Source organism: Pseudorca crassidens, chromosome 13 (genome assembly GCF_039906515.1).
Source record: "Pseudorca crassidens isolate mPseCra1 chromosome 13, mPseCra1.hap1, whole genome shotgun sequence".
In the NCBI taxonomy this organism is placed as follows: Eukaryota; Metazoa; Chordata; class Mammalia; order Artiodactyla; family Delphinidae; genus Pseudorca; species Pseudorca crassidens.
This window is the reverse complement of record NC_090308.1, coordinates 28,600,859-28,624,512: the sequence shown is the minus strand read 5'-3', so window position 1 is coordinate 28,624,512 and position 23,654 is coordinate 28,600,859. Positions and strand designations below refer to the sequence as shown.

At 40.4% G+C, this 23,654-nt stretch overlaps 1 protein-coding gene across 1 annotated transcript in view; it reads right to left on the bottom strand.

The window, feature by feature from the left end:
- Positions 1-23,654, bottom strand: part of SGK1 (serum/glucocorticoid regulated kinase 1) — a 111,182-nt gene that overhangs the window by 52,982 nt on the left and 34,546 nt on the right. Inside the window, exon 2 of the mRNA XM_067702033.1 lies at positions 12,347-12,562. Coding sequence (XP_067558134.1) covers positions 12,347-12,562 — 216 coding nt within the window. The remainder of the gene's footprint in view (positions 1-12,346; positions 12,563-23,654) is intronic.

Sequence of the window (23,654 nt, the reverse complement as noted above, 5' to 3'; positions counted from 1 at the left end):
CTCAAGCATATTTATCCTCAACAGGGTCAGAGCCATAAACCTTAATCCAAAGCCATAAATCTCCAATGGAAGAATTTCTGGAATTTGACTCTCTCCTATCCATTCTTTATGCCTAATGATAACACTGTTGTGATGGAAACATTTCAATGGATCTTTGTTTCCTGAGGATAGTTATAAATTATTTAAAATGCCTTGTGAAAAGCCTTAATGATCTAAACTCTTTGTGTCCCAGTTCAGCTTCATTTCCCTTGCTCCACATTTACTCTCTCATTTGAGTTCTCCAGGCTTTTGGTTATTTGTCCCATCTGCCTGGGTTTCTCCTTCCTCACCTTTCCTTACCTCACTAATTTACGCATCCTTCACTTTTTTTTTTTCAATTGAAGTGTAGATGATTTATAATGTTGTGTTACTTTCAGGTGTACTGTAAAGTGATTCAGTTATATATATACATACATATATATATATATACACACATATATATACAACACACATATATATACACATATATATGTTTGTATGTATATATATATATATATATATGCATTCTTTTTCAGATTCTTTTCCATTATAGATTATTACAAGATATTGAATATAGTTCCCTGTGCTATATAGTAGGTCCTTTTTTAATCTCGTTTATATATAGTAGTGTGGTATCTGTTAATCCCAAATTCCCAATTTGTTCTCCTCCACCTTTCCCCTTTGGTAACCATAAGTTTGTTTTCTATGTCTGTGAGTCTATTTCTGTTTTGTAAATAAGTTTATTTGTATTATTTTTTTAGATTCCACATATAAGTGATATCATATGATATTTGTCTTTCTCTGTTTGACTTACTTAACTTAGTATGATTATCCCTAGGTCCATCCATGTTGCTGCAGATGGCACTATTTCATTCTTTTTTATGGCTGAGTAATATATATGACTGGTATATATATATATATGTGTGTGTGTGTGTATGATGTGTGTGTGTGTTTATATATATATATACAGGTATACCACATCTTTATCCATTCCTCTGTCAATGGACATTTATGTTACTTCCATGTGTTGGCTATTGTAAATAATGTTGCTATGAACACTGGGGTACATCATCCTTCACTATTTAGTTTAGATTTCTATTCTGCTGAAGCCTTCATCGACCCTCAGTAGTGGGCTATGGGACCCTCTTAAGTACTTTCCCCTTTGGTAGCATGTATCACTGTATTATAACTGCCTGGTTAATTATCAGTATTTTCCCTTCTCCTGGAAGCACTGCATGAGATACTTCTTCCTGCCTGGCCTGTAATAGAAATTCTCAATAAACACTAGTTGAGAGAGCAAACCAATGGTGGCTCGGAGGGCATTCCACATTCTGATGTCCCTCTTAGCATTTTGCATGTGTGGTCACTACAGGAAAGGTCTGCCTTTGTGCTAATATCAGATTACTTGTTTTAAAAATAAGTCAGTGCTGCTGATTCCACAATACTAAGCCGAGAAGAGAATTGTAATGGTCATTTCTCTCTTTTCTTTTTCTTTTGGTACGGACCAAGTTAATGCATTTAGCATTTTCTAATCTACAAAGATCTATAACCCCTGCTCCCTGTCTTAACTAGGGAGCCACCTGTCTGCTACTTATCTAACCCAGCCAGAGGTGTTGAATTCTCAAATTTTTCCCTCAAGTAGAAATCTAGATGAATCTCTTGAAAGGTCATTTTTAAAATCAACTCAAAAGGAAAACCACCTATCAGCACAAGAGAGAAAAGTGAATTGAGGATAGAATTGTGTATTTATAGTTATCAAGGCTGATGGACATTGGAAAAGTACACTAAAATTATGGATAGCAAGCTGTAAAGTTTGGCTTGACTTCAAAGGGATTTTTAATATGCCCTTATGCCAATGTCTGCTAGTCAAGGTCGATAAGAAAAGTTTAATCTTCTTATGGAACAGAGCTGAGTCACATAATATCCGTGTACTTCTACTGGTTGTGATGATTCTCTAAAGAGATGATGTCACCAAATTGAGCTTTGCTAGAATCTTGCCTAGAAATAGATTGATTTATTTATGGATTCACAAAGACAAGTGAAAATAGAATGGCTTATTTATCATGAACGCCACAGACAAATGTGTGTCTTGGCACATTTAGGTGTTTATCAAAGTCTCTCTGTGTAAGCAGAATGAACCAGAAGCAATTTACTTTGTGTGAATAGGAAATATCAAGGTGATATTAATCATTTTTATTTCCTTTGTCTTTAGAATGTTTATAAGAAGAGTCTTTTCAAGTCCGCAAAAGTTAAGTTTAGAGTTAAGTTTTAAGAAATTATCATTGTCTTTCTCAAAATTCTTCACATTTTTGTTTAACTTGTTCTTTATAGTTTACACTATAGGGATGCTTCTTGATAGATTCAATTCTATTATTTCAAAAAACAATCCAAGAAAAAAATATAATTGTAAACTTTGAGGAAAAAAAGAGAAATAATGACCAAAAATATCAAATGGATACAATTAAACTTGCTTTATCACTTAAATTCAGTTCTTGCTTGTAGATTTTTAGTAGTTTGTAAAAAGCCTTCTTATAAAATTTTTAAAGTCTCAAAACTACTAAGAAGCGGTATTATTATAGTGGAAAATAGCCGTATGGTTTCTGGGAAGGACTATACTAAAAGGAATAAGTTTAATTAGAAGCAGGATAGATTTGGTTACATACAACAAGAGCCAACGAAATATGCTCCAACCCAAGCGTAAGTGCAACCACTGGCTAGAGATTTCTAGAGAGGACAGAGAGTAACTTTCCTGGAATATTTTATGTCCTAAATAGCCTGGATGGATTCCCTTATCCCTTTCCAGACTTATCTCCTGGGAAGGAGGCATACTGGTGGGATGGACCTCATAGGAGAGCTTAGCTAATCAAAATGAAGTGAGCTCTGGATGCAAGCAGAAACTTGTTTTATTCCAAAGTCTGACTCTCACATGTAAGTCCTGTGACTTAAGTCATGTCTTTAAATACAGCAGAAGTGTGTGCCAGGTTGTGGAGCAAGCGAGCCTTTGGTCAGTGCCTGGTGGTGAGGGGCTGAGCGGGACACTGTGCTACCTCCTCCTGTGCCCTGACCCTGGAAGAATGCACCTCCAGAGTCCCGGCCCTCGTCTCTGGAAGAGAGGGGAAGCACCAAGTGGGTGGAGATGGCTTCCTGGCTCTACAAGCCCTGGAAACACAGACTGGAAACACAGATGTACTCCTGGAAGAGGAGGAACCGGCGTCCTGGGTATCAAGCTGTCTGGCCAGACACAAAATGTGCATGTGGCACAGACAGAAAGCCATAATCACCCAGGACCTAGCATTCTTTCACGTGCAACCCTTCTGTTGGCACTAGGGCTTTGCTCTGTACCTTCTTGGGTGGAGGAGTGTGTGCTTATTTTAGCTTTAAATGTAGATATCCTCTCTCTAGTAGTGCAAAAAGCAGACCTGGTTCATTTCTGTGGCTATAATAACCAAGACGTAGAGTGGGAAAAAAATCTGCCCCAGACAGACTTGAAAGAAGTTGAAGGAGAATGTCAACTACCTAGAAATAATTCATTTAAATTGACAAAATTAAATGCAAAATTCTGACAAATAAAGAGGCAAGGATAGAACAAAACAATTCTCATGAAGACTTACAAGTAACGACTTGAAAAATAGAAAAATTTCTTAAATTTTCTGGTAATCAAAGAAATGCATATCACATCACTGAAGTGTCATTTCATTAAATGAACAAAAATTAAAACATACCACTACCTTCAAGGGATAAAGGGCTAGTGGAGTAAGTTTATTCACATAGTGCTGGTACCATTTTTATTTATTTGATTCTTTCTAAATTGGTCTTGAAAGTATTTTGACAAAAATAATTATTTTAAACTCTACTCCATTACTGGGGATTCATACTAAGGTTCAATTTATTCTAAGGTTATTCAAATTGAGAGGGAAAAAATCATTTTCAGCCTTATGAAAAAGAGAAAAAAATTAAGAAAATGAAAGGACTAACGGTAGGTCTATGGTTACATTAAACAACATCAATTTGATGCAATGTTAACCATAATAAATATGAAATTTGTTACAACATATGAATGTTTCCAATAAATGTTAAGTGGAAAAAAGGCAGCTTCAGTATCATATATACACTATGACAACAATCATGGACAAACTAGGTACACAGGGGGGAAACTGAGAGAGAACACAAAAAAATAAAAACAGTTGGCATATAAAGAAAATGGAATTATTTTTAAACATCTCGATAATGCTGTTATGATCATTCTTACATAAATTTTGAAAATCATGGGGAAAAGTCAGAAAGGAGATAGATTTATAGTAAAAGACATATGAAATCTAAAAATGGAAATTTCAGCTAACTAGTAGCTCTTAGCAAGAGCTACAGGATAACAAGGTAATCTTTCCTCTGGTTCTTAGCCAAAGAGAAATGCTTGCGTTGTAAGTCACTTAGGACACTTCAAATTATTGTAGAACAAAGGAAAAAACATTGAAAACCTCCAAGAGGAACCAATAGAGTTTCCTCTATTTTCTTACCCCTACCTTTTTTTTTTTTTATGTTGCCTTTCTAGGAAAAAATATTCCAAGTTTTTTGGGGAAAGAAACTAATTTTTTTCCAATTCTGCCTTAGTCTTAGAATAATAATATTCAGATAAATATTGGCAATAGTGAGTATCGGGGTTTTCATTCTCCTAAGAGGGCAACTAAGTCATTTTTTAAAATTTTATTTATTTTTGGCTGTGTTTGGGTTCTTCTTGCTGTGTGTGGGCTTTCTCTAGTTGTGGCGAGGGGGGGCTACTCTTCCTTTTGGTGAGCGCGCTTCTCACTGGGTGGCTTCTCTTGATGCAGAGCATGGGCTCTAGGCACGTGGGCTTCAGTAGTTGTGGTGCACGGGCTTAGTTGCTCTGAGGCATGTGGGATCTTCCCGGGAACATGTGTCCCCTGCATTGGCAGGTGGGTTCTTACCCACTGTGCCACCAGGGAAGTCCCCAATTAAGTCATTTTTAATGTTTCCCAAGACATATTACTTTCCAGGTAGTATTCTTTATTGTTGCTGTTATTATTAGGAAAGTTTGGAAATGTGATGAATGTTTTGCTTAAGATTGATTTACTTGCTTTAAAGTCTTTTCAGTTTGTATTACCCTTAAGTGTATTTGCCAACTAATAATATTTCAAGTGCTGTTTATGGGTTTTTTTCTTTAGGAGTTTCCACACATGCTCTGTCATTTGATCCCCATCATCTCATCAGCTGGGTAAGGTAGGCAGCACTGTTTTATTCTTCAGGGTTTGCAGGTCAGCCTCTGGAGATCACGTAGCATGTGGATGTTCACGTGACCCACCAGTGGTAGAGCTGGACTTCGAACCCAGGTTTTCTGGCTCTGGACAGAATTTCATCCACTCTGTCACATCCTAAGTATAGGGTATTTTCTTTTCCCTGCCTTAGTGGTCTAATGTTTTGTTTCATGTGATAAATGCCTTCTCAAAGATGAAATAGCTTAAAATTTGGTGCAGAACAAGGACTACTGTGGATGATAAGCTTAGAAATCACCCGACATCCCCCAGAGACCATGATATGTCATACTAAGAGCAGAAAACTGGGGGAGAAGGCAATTGGAAAGACTATTATTTTATTCCCTATAAGCCTTCATAAAAATCCATTTTTACTATGTAAATTGAAAGAAACCAGAAGTCTATAAAGCCATCTAGTTGATTCAAGTCTTTTATAGCCTTTTCTTAAGAAAGATCAGAAAACCTCAAGATGATGTGAAGGTAAATCAGGATGGAGACTGTCCCTCAGCTCACCATTTTACTACCAAGCTTCCTGGCCTTCAAAGGAACAGCTCAACAGTTTTGAGAAGAAATATAAAGGTAACGGTGCACCTCCTTGAGCCATGATAGCCTAACAGATGGAGGGATGGCATCCCAGATGCTGAACAAGCCACATGGGGCAGATGCTCTCCCAGAACTGTGTCAAGTAAGCTTAATTAAAAGTGCCTTCTATTATTGTCTGTGGTGATTTGCTGAGGAAGAAGAAGAGACAGTGACCTTATATTTAATCATGTCAAAGGCTCAACAGTAATTCTTGGGTTAGTAATGTGGTTAATAATTTCTTCAAGTTGGCAGCTCTATCCAGGGGACTGACTTCACCAGGCCTTAAAATCCGCGTGTAGTGCCCTGGCTTCATTTGTTGGCAGCCGACTAAGCACCTTTCGAGCTGTCTTCAATTGAAACACAGACAGAGGAGTCTGAGGAAATCCTCACTCAGCCAAATCTAACCCGTATGAGAGGGCAAAGTTAATGAGAATCAGTCATGAGCCTTCGGCACGCAACGCCTCTGAAATGTTAAGTGATTTATAACCAGCATGGGCTGCAGAGTTTTCTTAGTCTCCCCTTTTCATGTTAAAAAAAAAAAAAATTGCATCAACAAAATTTCCATTTCAACTAATAAAGGCAAAGAGAAAAACAAAGAACACATTAATTTTTAAGATGTAGGCAAGGTCCAGGAAGGATATAGGAGAATGAACATGTTAGATTTAAAAACTGGGGGGAACTGCGAGAATGAATGGATGTGCATACCAACAAGCACCACACAGGGCAGGGTAAAATGATTGACAGACAGAAGGATTAGCAAGGCACGTTGGGAGCACAAACATTGTGTGTTTCCATTTTCCTCCAGGTGCCTTTCTTTGTAGTGTAGTGCTGGGAAAGTCTCATGGTACAAAACCATCTTTGTGATGGTGCCTGACTTTTAACCAATGAGGTTGAGTTATAACTTCCTTTCTACAAGTGAGTTTCCTGGTGGGCATAATATTTTCCCCAAACTCACGGGTAGTACACTAATATAGTCTTGAAAGGTTCAACCAATATAGACAAAGCTAAAGTGCTTCTTGATTACTCTCACACCTCATCATCTCTCCATTTGAATCACACGAAAGTTGTAATCACTATTTCAGTTTGATGTATATACTTCCAGATCTTTTTGTTTGCATTTACACAGACACACACATATACTCATAGATACACACGCACATACACACACAGACATGAAAGGAGAAATACCGAATTAAAAAAAAAATAAATGTGATGATGCTATATTCATCTTCGATTTGCTTTTCTAACTGAATATCACTGTACCTGTCCCCATTGTCAGCATAAGCAAGTACATATCTAAAGTAGAGGTGGATGAGAATTTTTAATAAAGGAAAATTGCCAAAAAAATCCTTCCACCAGTAGTGTTTTGGCCTATACTTTTACCATGACATTATCAATCTTTTCAACCATTGACAATCTGATGGATTAAAAACACATGGATTTCATTGTTTCAGTTTGCATTTCCCTGGTGGTGTGGTAGACACTTGAAATAGTATTTAGTTTTCTTTTCTTATTTCCTCTGTAAGCCCAGAGTTATAGGAAGGATGTATGGGAATTCCAGGTGGATGGATTGGCTGAGGATGGTGGTTGGCTCTCATATTGTTTTTAATTTCTAATTTTATCAAATTGTAATTAGCTAGTACGACCTGTGTGATTCCTGTTTTTTGGAATTTGATGAGATATGCTTCATGATCTAATTCTTGGTCAGTTTTTGTAACTGTTCCATGTATGCTTAAAATAAAGTATATTCTTCTTTATATACAAATCTCAGCATAAATCAGATTTGGTTAATTGTTTTATTAAAATCTTCTAATGGGACTTCCCTGGCGGTGCAGTGGTTAAGAATCTGCCTGCCAATGCAAGGGACACAGGTTTGAGCCCTGGCCCGGGAAGATCCCACATTCCGTGGAGCAACTAAGCCCGTACAGCACAACTACTGAGCCTGAGCTCTAGAGCCCGCAAGCCACAACTACTGAGCCCATGTGCCACAACTACTGAAGCCTGTACACCTAGAGCCTGTGCTCCACAACAAGAGGAGCCACGACAATGAGAAGCCTGCGCGCCACAACGAAGAGTAGTGCCCACTCACCACAACTAGAGAAAGCCCACGCGCAGCAACAAAGACCCAGCATAGCCAAAAGTAAATAAATAAATAAATAGATTAATTTTTAAAAATAAATAAAATAAAATCCTCTATCCTCACACATTGTCGGTCTTCTTGAACTGGCAATTCCTGGGAGAAGTATGACAAAAATGTTCTTCTGTGACATGAATTTTCCATTTTTCTTTGTATTTCTATTATTTGTTGCTTTAACTATTTCCGTGTTATGTTGCTAAGCTCGTAAAGGTTGGTGAATGTTTTACCTTCTTAGCAGCTATCTTTCATCAATGTGAAATATTCCTCTTTGTTCCTTTCAAATTTTTTGTGTTACATAGTATTTTTTCTGACATTTATATTCTTAACACTGCTTTCCTTTTATTAAGCCTTGCCTGGAACATCTTTATTTTCCAACTTACTGGATTCTTTTGAATAGATAAGCTTGCAGTGTCCCCATCTGTTAGATCTGTCTTTGATGTGATCATTTTGGACTGTAGTTTTCTCATCAACTTCATAATCCTACCTGCCTTCTGTTTTTCAGAGAGTCTTAATTATTCCTTATGCATACAATGACATACCTTGTTTTCTAGCACTACTATAAATTAAAATGCGTGTGTGTTTTCTATTATTTAAAGCAAGAAGAAGAGATGACGTTAAATGTTCTGGCTGCCATCTTGATCCAATCCTATGCTTTCCCTCACACCAGATTTCCTTCCCCACTGCCACTCCAAAACATTCCTTTCCTGTCCTTCCAGCGAGGTCTATCTGGATATTGGAGGTGCTGTGAGAGATATGCTTCAAAACAGAGTTTGAATATGTTTAATCAACATGCACCCATCGAAAAACTAACATGGTTTTCCACCTCTTTAGGAACTAAAAGTTGACTTCAACTTGAGTTCCACTGGCATGCATTATTCAGTAACAGCTTACACAGCTCTATGTTATCCTCTTCCCATCTCATTCCCAGAAAGGTCTGTTTAATAAACAGTCCATTTTTAGACAGCACTACTAATAACATCACAATATTGCTATTCTTCTGGATGATTTATTAGCAATACGTATATGCCAGTTTCTTGCATAGGAGAAACATGTTTAAAAGCTACTAACTAGACAATTGGCGAGGCATGGCACAAACTAACTGCACTATAACTCTTAGCAAATTTTTGGCCATTAAAAGTAGCATTTATTTATTTTTATTTATTTATTTTTTGCGGTACGCGGGCCTCTCACTGTTGTGGCCTCTCCCGTTGCGGAGCACAGGCTCCGGACGCGCAGGCTCAGCGGCCATGGCTCACGGGTCCAGCCGCTCCCTGGCATGTGGGATCTTCCCGGACCGGGGCACGAACCCACGTCCCCTGCATCGGCAGGCGGACTCTCAACCACTGCGCCACCAGGGAAGCCCAAAAGTAGCATTTGGACTGTACTATTTTTAAAGTCAGGAAAAAAAAAAAAAATCTCTCACAATTATTCATAAAGGACTTGTGCTTTGTTTCCTTTCTTATTTTATTTGAAACACTCTCACCTCATTTTCTATGCTTTATCTTTATACATCAAATAGAGAGTTTTTTCTCATTTATAGGTCATCAAATTCCAACCACAGGATTTCAGACTAAAAAGGGCTTTAGAGTTAACTAGGTTAGGCCCATCACATGATGTTGAAGAGCTTTTGTGACATGCTCAAGTTCGTATATTGACCTTGGGACAGAGCTGGCACTAGAATGTGGGTTGCCTGACTCCAGAACACTACACATAAATTTACATTTACAAAAGATTTTAAAAGTCCCATCTCATCTGCAAAGTACCAAGAAACTCCTAGGAAGAAACTCGATGGCATGAATAATCTCAGTTTTCATAGGAGGGAACATTGAGCAGGAAGGATGAATTAATGACTTGCTTAAAATAATCCACATCAGGAGTTGTCAGGGGGCCAACTTGAGGTCTTCGCCACGAGGCCTGGTCTCCATCTAACAGCCTCTCCATCTACTTAGCACACAACTGCACTTCCTAAAAGGACAGAGGTGCCTTCTCAAGGAACTATTTCGTGGTTTAATCCCTGAAGGATACAAAGTATAGATTCATTTTTATTTTTTTGGCCGTGCCACGCAGCATGCGGGATCTTACTTCCCCAACCAGGGATTGAAGCCATGCTCCCTGCAGTGGAAGCGTGGAATCTTAACTACTAGACCACCAGAGAAGTTTCTAGATTCATTTTTAAATTGTTAAAATATAAGTGTCTTTTTGGTTTGTGGTGATCTTAAAAAAACCCAGCTAAGTCAGAACCAGGTAATCCATTGTAAATTGGAGACTGATTCACCTATAATCCCGGATAAAGTAAAAGGATGAATCACAATGTTGCTTTAAATTCCTTCCAGCTCTTTGTTTATTGTTTCCTCTTGAGTGGAATCCCATTTATTCATTAATCTAGCTCTGTTCCCAACAGCTTGGCATATAGTAGGGCCTCCAGTAAATATTTAGGACTAGGCATTTGTGCTCTGTATAGGATTTGCAGAGCCCTCTCTCTGCCTCTGCGTCATGAATAGTTCTTCAGACTCTAAGGAGTTGGCAAATTCTTTTAGACTCTTAAGAGTCCAAGAGTATGCAAACTATGGCTGGTGGACCAGCCACGTGTTTTTATAAATATAAGTTTTATTTCAACACAGTCAGGTCCATTCATTTGTATGTTATCTGTGGCTGCTTTCCCTACAAGGGCAGAGCTCAATCAAAGTGACCGAGACCGTATGGCCTGCAAAGCCTAAAATATTTGCTATTTGGCCTTGTACAGAAAAAGTTTTCCAATCCTTGCATTTAAAATCTATTTATTACCTTTTATGACTAACATGGGGTTGAGCCAGTGTCTAGCTAAACAACAAATGCCCTATGACAAATGTTCATAGATCAGCAAACTGCTGACCTAGTCATGGAAGTCTAGTTCAGTTACAGGCTTAGCTAATATGTACGTCAGCAAACATAAGTAATGATGATTTATATTTGCGTGACACTTTATAGATTATGAAGTATTTCATGTATATCTCACTTGATATTTCCAATAACCCTAGAAAGTAGGCAGCAGGTATTACTTTTTCATGAGGTAACAGTTTCTGAGACATTGCATATCTCAGGGTTAAAAGGAATTCAGATTCAAGTGTTTTTATCTTTTAGCAGCTAAAATGATTACTTTATCTCTGGAAAATGCTGATTTCAAAAAAAAAAGAAGGAGAAGTTATTAACATTTATCATCTTATGATGCACTGATTTGAAATAATATATTAGAAGATCACTTGCAATTAAGTGTACTTTGTAATAACATGTCCTGTCTTCTTACTGTTGTATTTTTATGTCAATAAATTGGTAATAAAAATAATATAAACATGTAATCTGACGGTTTAAAAAGTCAAACTAAATAAGCCTAATTGAGTTATAAGTTAAAAATACAACCTTAAATTTTTGAAATGTTAGAACCTACAGGATAAGTCAGTTATCTGGTTTCCTTGAATTAGCAAAATTAAAAAACAAACAAACACACAAATCCCCAAAACTCTTCGAGTAACAGAGGAAAATGTCAGGAAAAATATAAGTATATATGGGAAAACAGTGAAAGATTGACATAGTTCTCTCTTATGGGTCAAATCAAGTTGAGATAAATATTTCAGTGGTGTTTACAAACTTTAGATGACAGTTATGATATCTTTCTTACATCATACAAGAATTGATTTCTGTGTGATCAAACAACTTAGGAGGAATTTCTAGTTGACCAAAACATTGCTGCCTTGGAACAGCATAAAAAATTAGGACAATAGAGTGTATGATTCTAACTGCATGGCATCTGGAAAAGGCAAAACTATGGAGACAGTAAAATATATGTGGTTGCCAGGGTTTGGGGGAAGAGTGGGATGAATAGGTGAAACACCGAGGGTTTTTAGGACAGTGAAACTATTCTGTATGATATTATAAAGATGGATACATGTCATTATACATTTGTCCAAACCCATAGAATATACAACACCAAGAGTGAACCCTTATGTAAACTATGAACTTTGGGCGCGGATGTGTCAAAGTAGGCTCATCAGTTGTAAGGAATGTTCCACTCTGGTGGGGACATTGATAGTGGGAGAGACTATGCATATCTAGGGGTAGGGAATGTATAGAAATTTCTATATTTTCTTCTCAATTTTGCTGTAATCTGAAAATTGCTCTAAAAAGTAAAGTCTATTTAAAAAATACTCAGTACAATGGACTAACAAAGGCCACAATTCTATGTCCTCCTCAGAAGCTTTATAAACGTGCATTAAAAAAATAAATTTTGGGGGCGTACCATGGCATGGATACAAGAAAAACAAAGGCCTAGAATCCTTTCAGAAGAACGGATCCAGAGCAAACTTACTTCACATGCGGATTGAGTTTCCCATGAGCTTGACTCCTTCTCCTGAGGGAGAACCCCTCTTTGGAAAGCTTGGTCTCCCAGGCACGTCTGACACAACGAAGGCTCGAAGTCTGGCTCCCCTGGTGGCATGTACACCACTGAAGGGCCCGTGTACTTCAGACTGGGACTCTGATGCTTGTCCACGCTGACCACCGGACTCTTGATCCATCTTCGTACCTGCAGGGTGCAAAAGAAAAGAAAAAATGCGTTTTACCTCCTTTGATGTCTAATGAGGCCTTGATGGGAAAGTTGGTGGGATGGACAGTCAGGAAAGGAGTCTCACAACTTCCCTACCTATCAAACCTTAACATAACCTGAATTGGTCAGTGCTGGCCACTCATTTTCCAACACCTTGTGTTTTTTGGTTGGTCATTTCATTTCACTGAGTCTGTCTCCCCATCTGTAAGACTGGGGTAGTCATATTTCTGCCCAGGTTGTTATGCAGATTTTAAAATATTTTTAAAAGTCCAAGTGTTTTGCCTGGCACATAATATTGAGTAGACGGTGCTTTTTTTTTTTTTTTTTTTTGTGGTACGCGGGCCTCTCACTGTTGTGGCCTCTCCCGTTGCGGAGCACAGGCTCCGGACGCACAGGCTCAGCGGCCATGGCTCACGGGCCCAGCCGCTCCGCGGCATGTGGGATCCTCCCGGACCGGGGCACGAACTCTTGTCCCCTGCATCGGCAGGCGGACTCTCAACCACTGCGCCACCAGGGAAGCCCGGTGGTGCTTATTTTACTTCACTCTTATCTTTGTTGCTGCATGCACGCTTTCTCTAGTTGCGGCGAGTGGGGGCTACTCTTCCTTGCGGTGTGAGGGCTTCTCACTGCAGTGGCTACTCTTGTTGTGGAGCACGGGCTCTAGGCGTGAGGGCTTCAGTAGTTGTGGCGCACGGGCTTTGTTGCTCCGTGGCATGTGGGATCTTCCCGGACCAGGGCTAGAACCCGTGTCCCCTGCATTGGCAGGTGGATTCTTACCCACTGCGCCACCAGGGAAAGCCTCATTTATAGATCTTAACACACTTGGCTGTCATCCTCTATCAAGGTAATAAATATGTTCTGCATAACGATTTCTTTCACACAGCAATAGCTCCTCAGAGCAGACACCCTGAGAAGACAGAGTGGCTTTTGGAATTCCTCATCCTTTCATGCCACTGAGTGGTGCTTATTTTACTTTACTCTTACTATTATGATTATGCTGACAGAATGATAGTTCACAAATGTCTAAGGTGAATTGTAACCAATTCACCTTAGAAAAAGAAGTAGAAGAAGTTGCTCCTGGCTAAGAAATTATCTCACTTTGTTTTTTTCTTTCCTTAAAGTTTTAAAACTCACCACTTGTCTTGCTTGCATGTAGAATTCTTGTAAGGTAGAGAAAAAATGTAAAGGTATTCTAACATTAAAAGGATAACATTTATATAGCACTTTCAGTGTGAAAGGCACTGTTCTAAGTGTTTAACATGCAACGTTTTTTTTTTTGTTTAATCCTCAGAACAGTCTTACATGATAGGCACTATTACTAATCCCATTTTGCAGATGAGAAGACAGAGGCAGAGAGAAATGAATCAAGTTTCCTCAAGGCGCAATACTGGTGTCAAGCAAAGGCAGGATGCAGGCACTTTGAATCCACTGTCTACTCCTTTACAAGCATGCAGTTTTAGCAAGTGTTGGAGTGATTTATGACTTGTCATCAAATGCTTGAAATTCATCCTAATTTAATATGTCTTTTCCATGCTCTTTGAAACTCCTGAGGATTCTTTTTATAGTTAACCAATTGGTGAAATTAGTGTATATTGAAAAGATGAAAAAATAAAATCACAGTACTGAATTTTAGTTAGTAATGCTGACAATTAGATTTTTTAAAAATATACTGAGAATAAACTAAAATTGCAATAGCATAAGAATGTTTAAGCAATTTGATGGAATATTATGCCATCACTAAAAATAAATATTGTGAAGACTCTGTGGCAACATGGAAAATGTTTAGAATGTAATTATACGAAAAAAAGCCAAATACAGAATTGCTCAATCACTATAATTGCAAATGTAAAAATATATGTACTATCTATAGACAAAGCAAGAAAGTAACAGGCAAAATAGAAACTTGCATTTCTTGTTAGGATCATGGATGTCTTAGTTCTCCCTCTTTTTACAGTGTCCTGTGCTTTAATTTTTTTAAAGAATAATTTCTTTTAAAGTTTATAAGAGTCTTAAGCAATTAAAATCATCATATTTCTTTCTTTGGTTACATACGTGTCTTTTACTTGCTTTGTGTATAGGTACTCTTTTCAATGTCATTTAAAATAATCTTTTTACGTTTACTATTCTGATGTTAACATTTGGGAGGGTTCCATCAGTATTTCTTGTACGCTGGGGCCCCATAAGCATGTTAGTAGCTGCATTCAAAGCGTTTGTTTGGGGCTTCCTGGTGGCGCAGTGGTTGAGAATCCGCCTGCCAATGCAGGCGACACGGGTTCGAGCCATGGTCCGGGAGAATCCCTCATCCCACATGCCGCGGAGCAACTAAACCCGTGCGCCACAACTACTGAGCCTGTGCTCTAGAGCCCGCCAGTCACAACTACTGAGCCTGCGCGCCACGACTACTGAAGCCCATGTGCCTGGAGCCGGCGCTCCGCAGCAAGAGAAGCCCGCGCACCGCAATGAAGAAAAGCCCCCGCTCGCCACAGCTAGAGAAAGCCCGCGCGCAGCAACAAAGACCCAACTGAACCAAAAATAAATAAATAAATTTAAATAAAAGAATCACATAAGGAATTGTCATTTTATTTGATATCAGCTGAGAATTCCCAAAATAGTTCAGATGACTTTGAGCATAGGCTGTCAAACAATGCATAGATGCTTTTACAGAATTTGAGAGTTGAAAGAGACCCAAAGACGTTAGTAATTTGCCCAAAGTCACAATGTAAATTATTATGTGGGAAAAACTACACCTCTTAGTTTAAGCAAATCAGTCAACTAGTTTCTACTAGGGTATAAGCTGGCAAACTCAGTGTCTTCAGAGGCTGGCAAGAACAGGAAATGTGTAAAGCCCTATGACCAGGGTGTAAAAATAGGGAGTGGTAGAGACTGCGGCAAACTAGGAGTGCATGCTTGCCAAGTGTTTTTACATTTAAATGAAAAAATGAACAAACAAACACATAAAACCCCCAAGCAAACAATGCTGGCCAAATAAAACCCTAGTCAAACATACCCTACACCTTCAAGAGTCACTGCTTGACCCTTGAAGTTATTCTAGCGAGTAGAATAAGTATGACGTAGAATTCTATGAAGTAGAAATAAAATGATTTGCTATCTTCTAACTTAAAAAAAATCCAATGCTTTCAACATTTTAACTTTCATTCACGTATTCAACACTTATTATCGAAGACCAGCTACGTGTCAGGCATAATCTAGGCATTGAGAATTCAGTTCATAAGTCAGATCCCCCAAAACCTGCCCTCGTGGAGCTCGACTTATGACTCAAGGAGTAAATTATTTATTTATTTAAATAAAGAATAAAGGGGGAAGTAAAGCAGAGGTGAGTGATCAGTCTCAGTGGAGGGTTCAGTTTTAATTTTATGAGATTTCGGGAGAAAGATTCAAGCTGAAGATATGCGTTGAAGACTTGAAACAAATAGCCATGTTCTACTGAAGTCTTCCAGGGGAAAAAACCCAGTGACTTGCCAAGATCTACTTGCGAAGTATGTGTCATATTTCTGGGGATTTGGTTATTCGAATCTATTATATTTCACGTAAACTTACTGAATAACATGACTTACTCAAGTCTCCTAAGAGTGAATGTTTTGTGTTTTGTGTCTTCACACCTCCCACTGGAGGGCAGGGAGTGGGTGGCGTGACATTTCATTAGAAAGGTCCCTGATTCCAAATAACCTTCAACGAATTAACCCATTCTGATCCTTACAGACATGGGACTAGGATTCTCCCTCTCTTTCCACAGAAAAGGTGGTGAGGGAAATTTAGAAATATTCCATTTCTCCAGAAGCATCAGGGAGAAAGGAGAAAGGTGTTATAAAAATAGATATAGTGGTACGTTTTGTGAAAGGACTGTGGCTGGCATTCATCACCTGCATTGTCTTGAACTGCTGTATCTCCTCTGGCTAAGTCCTCTTACTGGCTTCAGTCTGTCCCTTCCCCTCCTACTGCTTTGCACATTTCACTGCTTTGGAGCCTTCCAAGTGGTTTTTATTGGCCTGATTCATGACAGGGTTGACGATGTGTACTTAATCTTGAGAGAGTGGCTGGACATGGAGTGAGTACAAGGGCTCTCCCTCTGGCCTTGGACTCCGGCAAGGGGTCCTCCAAAACTGCTGAGTGCAGGACCACTCCCTTGGCCCTGAGGGAATTCAAGCTACAACCGGCCTATTGTGGGAGTTGCTGACAGCGAGTGGCTTTGGGAGCCCCTCAGAGACCTGTCACAATGGCTCTCGGAAAACCGTAGCAGCTGCGTGTGTGAGAAAAATGAATGCCCGGATACAGGCTGTTGCCCTGGCTCCTGGGCCACCTGGGCCTGGTTTTATTCAGAGCCACACACTCTCGTTTGTGGAGAGCATTGTAAACAAACACGGACTGGGGTGAGACATCCTCTTCACCGCGAATAAATCAAAAACTCCCTCACTTGGGCTTTCTAGAAGCCTGTTCTCCAAACCGCATCAGACTTTTAAAGGAGGAATTACCTCTCCAGCCACAGGTCAAAGAGTAAAGCCTTTCTTTTAACCTCACAGCTACTCTTACTGAACAGTGTGTATGCAAAATATTAAGCCAATCTCTTTGCTAAATCAGTCTGCCCTCGTTTTTTTAATTTCTCTATTTGAATAGATTTGAAAAAAATCTCCAAAAGCAATAATCCCGCAGACTAGAAAATCACCAGATGTGATTAAAAAGATTGGCCAGCTTCGAGGGATTTTCCACTAGTGGTTTTCTTTTCCTATTAAATAATAGGAAACATATATTACTCCTAATTTAATACGTTTAAGCTGATAATGATGTCCACTGATACAGAAAAATTATAGAGGGTTCAAGTACTTATCTGTGAATTCACAAGGCAGCACCTGCTGGTCTCATCACTCCTTTTGTTTTCTGGGAATGAAGAGCTGTCTCTTCCTTAAAATCCAAGCGAACTTGATGTTGGACACAACTTTGGCAATTTCCAGAGAGGCGTTTTTTATTATACAAAACTGACTTTGTTTATATGATGCCACCATAACTTTCAATTCAGATATAGTCAAGCAAGTTTTATAGTAAGATGATCTGAATAATTCAATTGATCATAAAGAGAGACTTCCACACCTATTCCTTTTTCCAGAGGTGTGCCTGCCAGCAGGCTGGTTTTGACATTAATGTAACTCAGGAGAAGGCTCCTGGAAGCAAGTTCCTCTTACCTTGGTGCCCGGGGCTGTTTCATAGCACGGTTCCTAAAATATGATACAAGGTCAGTGATATTAATCTGATTTCTTCACTTTAGCTATTCGTGGTCATCATCTAACTTTCTTTTCTCTGAACATCTGCAGTGTGTATTGCTTAAATAAAACCGTGGGACTTTGATGCTCACCGGCTGTTATGCTATGTCATCTCTCTAACTGGAACATAAGGGTGAGGATAGCATCTTAGGCTTTTTTTTTTTAATTCCCTAGAGGCTAGCATTAGACCTTACAAATAGTAGGCAATAAAAATAGGAATTGCTTGATTTTTATTATTGTTATTATTTTTTTGTGTGGTATGCGGGCCTCTCACTGCTGTGGCCTCTCCCTTTGCGGAGCATAGGCTCCAGACGCGCAGGCCCAGCGGCCATGGCTCACGGGCCCAGCCGCTCCGCGGCATGTGGGATCTTCCCGGACCGGGGCACGAACCCGCGTCCCCTGCATCAGCAGGCGGACTCACAACCACTGCGCCACCAGGGAAGCCCTGTTTGATTATTTTTGACAATAACTATATTTATTCATTTATAGATCTTTTTTTTTTTTTGGCTGCGTTTGGTCTTTGTTGCTGCATGCAAGCTTTCTCTAGTTGAGGCGAGCGGGGGCTACTCTTCCTTGCGGTGTGAGGGCTTCTCACTGCAGTGGTTTCTCTTTTTGTGGAGCACGGGCTCTAGGCGTGTAGGCTTCAGTAGTTGTGGCACACCGGCTCAGTAGTTGTGGCGCACGGGCTTAGTTGCTCTGCGGCATGTGGGATCTTCCCAGACCAGGGCTCAAACCCATGTCCCCTGCATTGGCAGGCGGATTCTTACCCACTGCGCCACCAGGGAAGCCCTCATTTATAGTTCTTAACACACTTGGCTGTCATCCTCTATCAAGGTAATAAATATGTTCTGCATAACAATTTCTTTCACACAGCAATAGCTGCTCAGAGCAGACACCCTGAGAAGACAGAGTGACTTTTGGAATTCCCCATCCTTTCATGCCACTGCCCTTGGGATTTCCCCGTCCTTTCTTGTCAGCATTGGCCAAGGTAATTACATCCTGTTCGAGATTCTCAGGGTCTAACCCTGTGTTTCCCCAGGGCTCGTCTGGGGGATGGGGTGGTGAGGAGGGCTAGGGGGAAGAGGCAGGAATGAGAGGGTCCACATCTCTTCATCCTTTTCTACACTGCTACCTACACCCTCAGCTGCATCCCCTGTTACAGCTGCCAGCCCTCTGTGTTCTACCAGCAAGAGGCGGTGAGGATTCAACACCAGACCCGGTTCTCGTACTCAGTCCTGTAAATCCCCTTCTTCTTCCTCCTCGTTTAGGTGCCCACCTCACCCCGTCTCCCCCCACAAAGCTTTAAACAGAAAAAGCTCAGAATTCACTGACATAAGTCTTTCTTTGGAAATGGAAGTAGAGTTTTTCTCAGTCCTTTAAGTTCTAGGACTGAGGCTTTTAGCTTGAATTCGTCTTTCCTGGATCTAGAAAATTAAAAAAAAAAAAACGAAAAAGAAAAAAGAGGAACAGCCCTTGGCAGGATGGGAACGGTGAGGACAACAGGAAAAGTTATGCTTAAAACCAAATATGTTCGATTTAATGGATTGCCTGGCATTCTGGAATCATGTACATTTGGCTTTTTAGTGTTTAAATGGCCCTTTAAAAAAAAATGAAAGGCTTCTTTTGTGCTGGACACAAAGTAGGTATCAGTAAATATTTGTTGAGTGAATGGATGAATAAAATAATGGTGACAGTAAAAAAAAAAAAAAAAAGGAAAAAAGAGGAAGTAGGAGAGAATTCTTTCAGGTAATATCTCTTAGGGGGCAGTATGTACTATTTGCTTTTGGAATTGAAAAATAAGGCTCAGGGAAAATGGCAAGGCTGAGCTGATCCCAGGGAAAGAGCCTGTCTGGCCCGTCCACAGCTAGTCCACCCACACACGCTTTGGAAGCTTCCTCTTCTGGCTCCTCCAATAATGCCCTGTTCCAGGAGCTTTAACTTCTTCTCTTTTGGCTACTGTCCCCTGGCGTATTCAACACATTGAAATATTTGAACTATCTCTAAAAAGCCAGCAAACTAACTGAACACATAACACCCCCTTTTCACCCACAAATTTCCTGGTTCCAGAAACCCTCTTTCACCACCACCCCAGCCCTTTTCCTTCTTAGCTAAGCTTCATGAAAACATGATTTCCATTTCTTCACCTCACATTTACTCCTCAAATATTATGGATCACCTAATATTTTCTGGGACTAAAGGGAAGAACATGACAAAAAGAGTCTCACTCCATTGAAACGAGTTTTTACTGAGATGTCAATAAACCTCATTTCCAAATCCAATGGACCCCTCTCAGTACTTAACCTGGCTTGCATACTCTGCAGCATTTAAAGGTTTCAACGAAAGTTCAAAAAGTCTCTGCCTGGCATTATGCTGGGTGGTGAAGACACAAAGAAATAAAATTGCTCGAGTGACCTTTGAGTGAGGTTGCTTGCATTTCAGGGGAGAACGACCCACGAGCCTGTGGGTCATCACATCATAGTAAGTGTTAATGTAGCAAATAGTTAAAAGCATAAGCTCTAGAACCACACTGCTTGGCTGCAAAACCTAGCATCGCTGCTTAAGCAACTGACTGAGCCTTCCCAAATCTCAGTTTCTACACTTGTAAAATAGAGATAATGATAATACCAACCTTATCAGGGTTTTATGAGGCCTGAATGAGACAATGCAAGTAAACTCAGCATTTGGCACTGGGTGAACACTTGGTTAATATTTGCTATTATAGTTATGGTTCCAAGCAGGAGAGAGTTTTATACAAAGTGCCATGGCAGAAAAAGTGGGAGGTATTTGGCCCAGTTGGGAGAAATCAGGGAAGGCTTCCTGGAGGAAGTGATGGTTAAATTGAGGCTTAAAGGTTGAGTTAAAGGAAGCCAGGTGAATTGAAATGGGAAAGACACTTCTAGCAGAGAGGACGACAGGAAACAAATTACAGAGGCAAAAATCTGTATGTGATGTATAGAAAATAAGCCCATAGAGGAGAGGCAAGAACTGAAGCTGGATAGAAAAGTTGGGTTGTGGGGTGATGAATGGTCACTGAAGTGTTTAAAGCAGGAGAGTGGGATGGTCAGATGTGTCTTTCAATACAGTATGATGGATGGATTTAAGTTGATCAAGAACACAAAGTAGCTAGATGAGTCAGGAGTCTTTGATTATAAAATAAATGATAAGGGCCAAAAAAGAATAGCAGCAGTGGAGGTGGCAAGGAGGGATGAATCAGCAAATCTATCTATCCTGCAGCTCTCAAGTCTATATTCATTCGAGAATCACTGTTTTATTGTCTTTTATCTGGATTCTTAAAGCCAAGCCCTACATGGCCTTGACCCTTTAATCCATTCTCACTGAAACCACAGTATCTTTCCAAACGGAAAAGCTGATCTTGTCTCAGCTTTAAACTCCTCAGTGGTTTCCCATCAATGGCGGCAGTGGCTTTCAAATCTGTTAGGTAAGGATGGATGTGCTGTAAGAAAGTCCTGTGCAGGGAGTTCCCTGGTGGTCTAGTGGTTAGGATTCCAGGCTTTCATGGCCGTGGTCAGGGTTCAATCCCTGGCTGGGGAACTGAGGTCCTGCAAGCCACATGGTGCGGCCAGGAAAAAAAAAGTCCTGCACATATACACATTTACACACATTTGTAATAATACAGAGAGAGGTAACAGGAAAAATTGTCTACCTCCAATTTTATTCTTTTTTCATGAAATTGCACTGACATTTTCTATTCTAATCTATTCCTTTAAAATGCTTATTACAACCCACTAATTTGATTTCATGACCCACTAATAGCTGACACATAAATTGAAGAACACTCATCTAAATGGTAAAGTCTAGGGGAATTCCCTGGAAGTCCAGTGGTTAGGACTCTGTGCTTCCACTGCAGGGGGCCTGGGTTTGATCCCTGGTCAGGGAACTAAGATCCCGCATGCTCCGCAGCATGACCAAACAAAGAAAGAAAAAAAAAGGTAAAATGGTAAAGTCTAAACTCCTTGGCCTGGGATACCAATTCCCCAAGGATCTGCATTCTCCTTTCCCACTGTGCCCCCAGTGGATCCAGAGCCTCCACTATATCATTTAATTTTCAGTTGTCTTAAAGACTGGTCTCCTAAGTCTTTGATTGTGTACAAACTCTTCCCTCTGACCCACCTGTCCATCTGGGAACTCTTACTAAGTGTCACACACTAGGGACAGACTACCGTTGTCTGTCTTCTCACTACTCCTTGACCCATTAAGGTATTTATTTCTTCAAATGGGACCTCACATTCACTCTGATTTACTTGTCTATTTTCCCTATTACAATTTGAGTTTCGCAAGGAGGAAGACATTATTTTCTCTCGTTTATTCCTTAAAGGGACATTTACAAAGTTTCTTTTGTGTGTTCCCTCTTCCTAGCCCATCCTCTCCCCACTTCCTGTCTGCCCTGACTTTGAGCTGAAGCTCCCAAGGAAAGAGGCTCACTATTATACCTCCTGAGCGCAGCTCCCAGCATATAGTAAGCGATAAAGAAATATTTGTTGATTGGCTTAAAGCCAGATATTATTCAAGGCACAGGGAATAAAAAATAAGAGGCAATTGTCCTTAAGAATCAACAAGGAAATCAACAGTTGTAAAACAGTGTTAAAGCTAGTTTGAGTTCATCTTTGGGAACAGCTAAGACAAGGCCGTGACGGGGGTGGGTTTTGGATAGAGAGGATAGCGTGATAGGCTTGGCTGGAGCTGCCCTTGGGCGTGAACATGTATAGGGCAAGACAGAAAGCCAAAGAGGGAAGGGTGTCAGCTATCAAAGGGACTTGACCTCCTGAATGATGGAATGCTATCCTTCACTCCCAGGGAGGGAAAACTTAAGGGTTTTAAAATTTCCAGTGATTAGACTTGCCGTACTCTGGATGAATTAGAACACGTCCAGGGGAAAGGCAGCCTAGACTAGAGGAACAAGCACTGGGTAGAGAGGGGGGTCTCGAGAAAGCACATCTTTTTCTTGTTTTTAATTTATTTATTTAATTTACTTATTTTTGGCTGCATTGGGTCTTTCTTGCTGTGCAAGGGCTTTCTCTAGCTGCCGGGAGCGAGACCTACTCTTTGCTGCAGTTCACGGGCTTCTCATTGCGGTGGCTTCTCTTGTTGCGGAGCACCGGCTCTAGGTGCGCAGGCTTCAGTTGTTGTGGAACACAAGCTCAGTAGTTGTGGCTCACGGGCTTAGTTGTTCCAGGGCATGTGGGGTCTTCCCAGACCAGGGCTCAAACCCGTGTCCGCTGCATTGGCAGGCGGATTCTCAACCACTGAACCACCAGGGAAACCCAAGAAAGCACATCTTCTACATGTGTTTCTAAACCTAGGGGAGGTTTTTTTTTTTTTTGCGGTACGCGGGCCTCTCTCTGTTGTGGCCTCTCCCATTGCGGAGCACAGGCTCTGGACACGCAGGCTCAGCGGCCATGGCTCACGGGCCCAGCTGCTCTGTGGCATGTGGGATCTTCCCGGACCGGGGCACGAACCCGTGTCCCCAGTGTCGACAGACGGACTCCCAACCACTGCGCCACCAGGGAAACCCCTAGGGGAGCTTTTTAAAAAATGAAGGTAAACCAGATTCTTTAAAAAAATTTTAAATTTTCCTTTCAAGCTCTGTGTGACTGGATGAAGGTCAGGGCAGACTGAATGAAGCATGAAAAGAGTGGAGCCTTGGAGGTTAGGGGGTCAGGTAGGATGGGCAGACCCAGGAGCGGGCACTGGGAGGGGTTACCCTGAGTATAGTGCAAGTGGAAGCCTAAGCGCCACTTTGCAGCCCCTGTTGGAGCACTACCTTATCATCCTTCAAA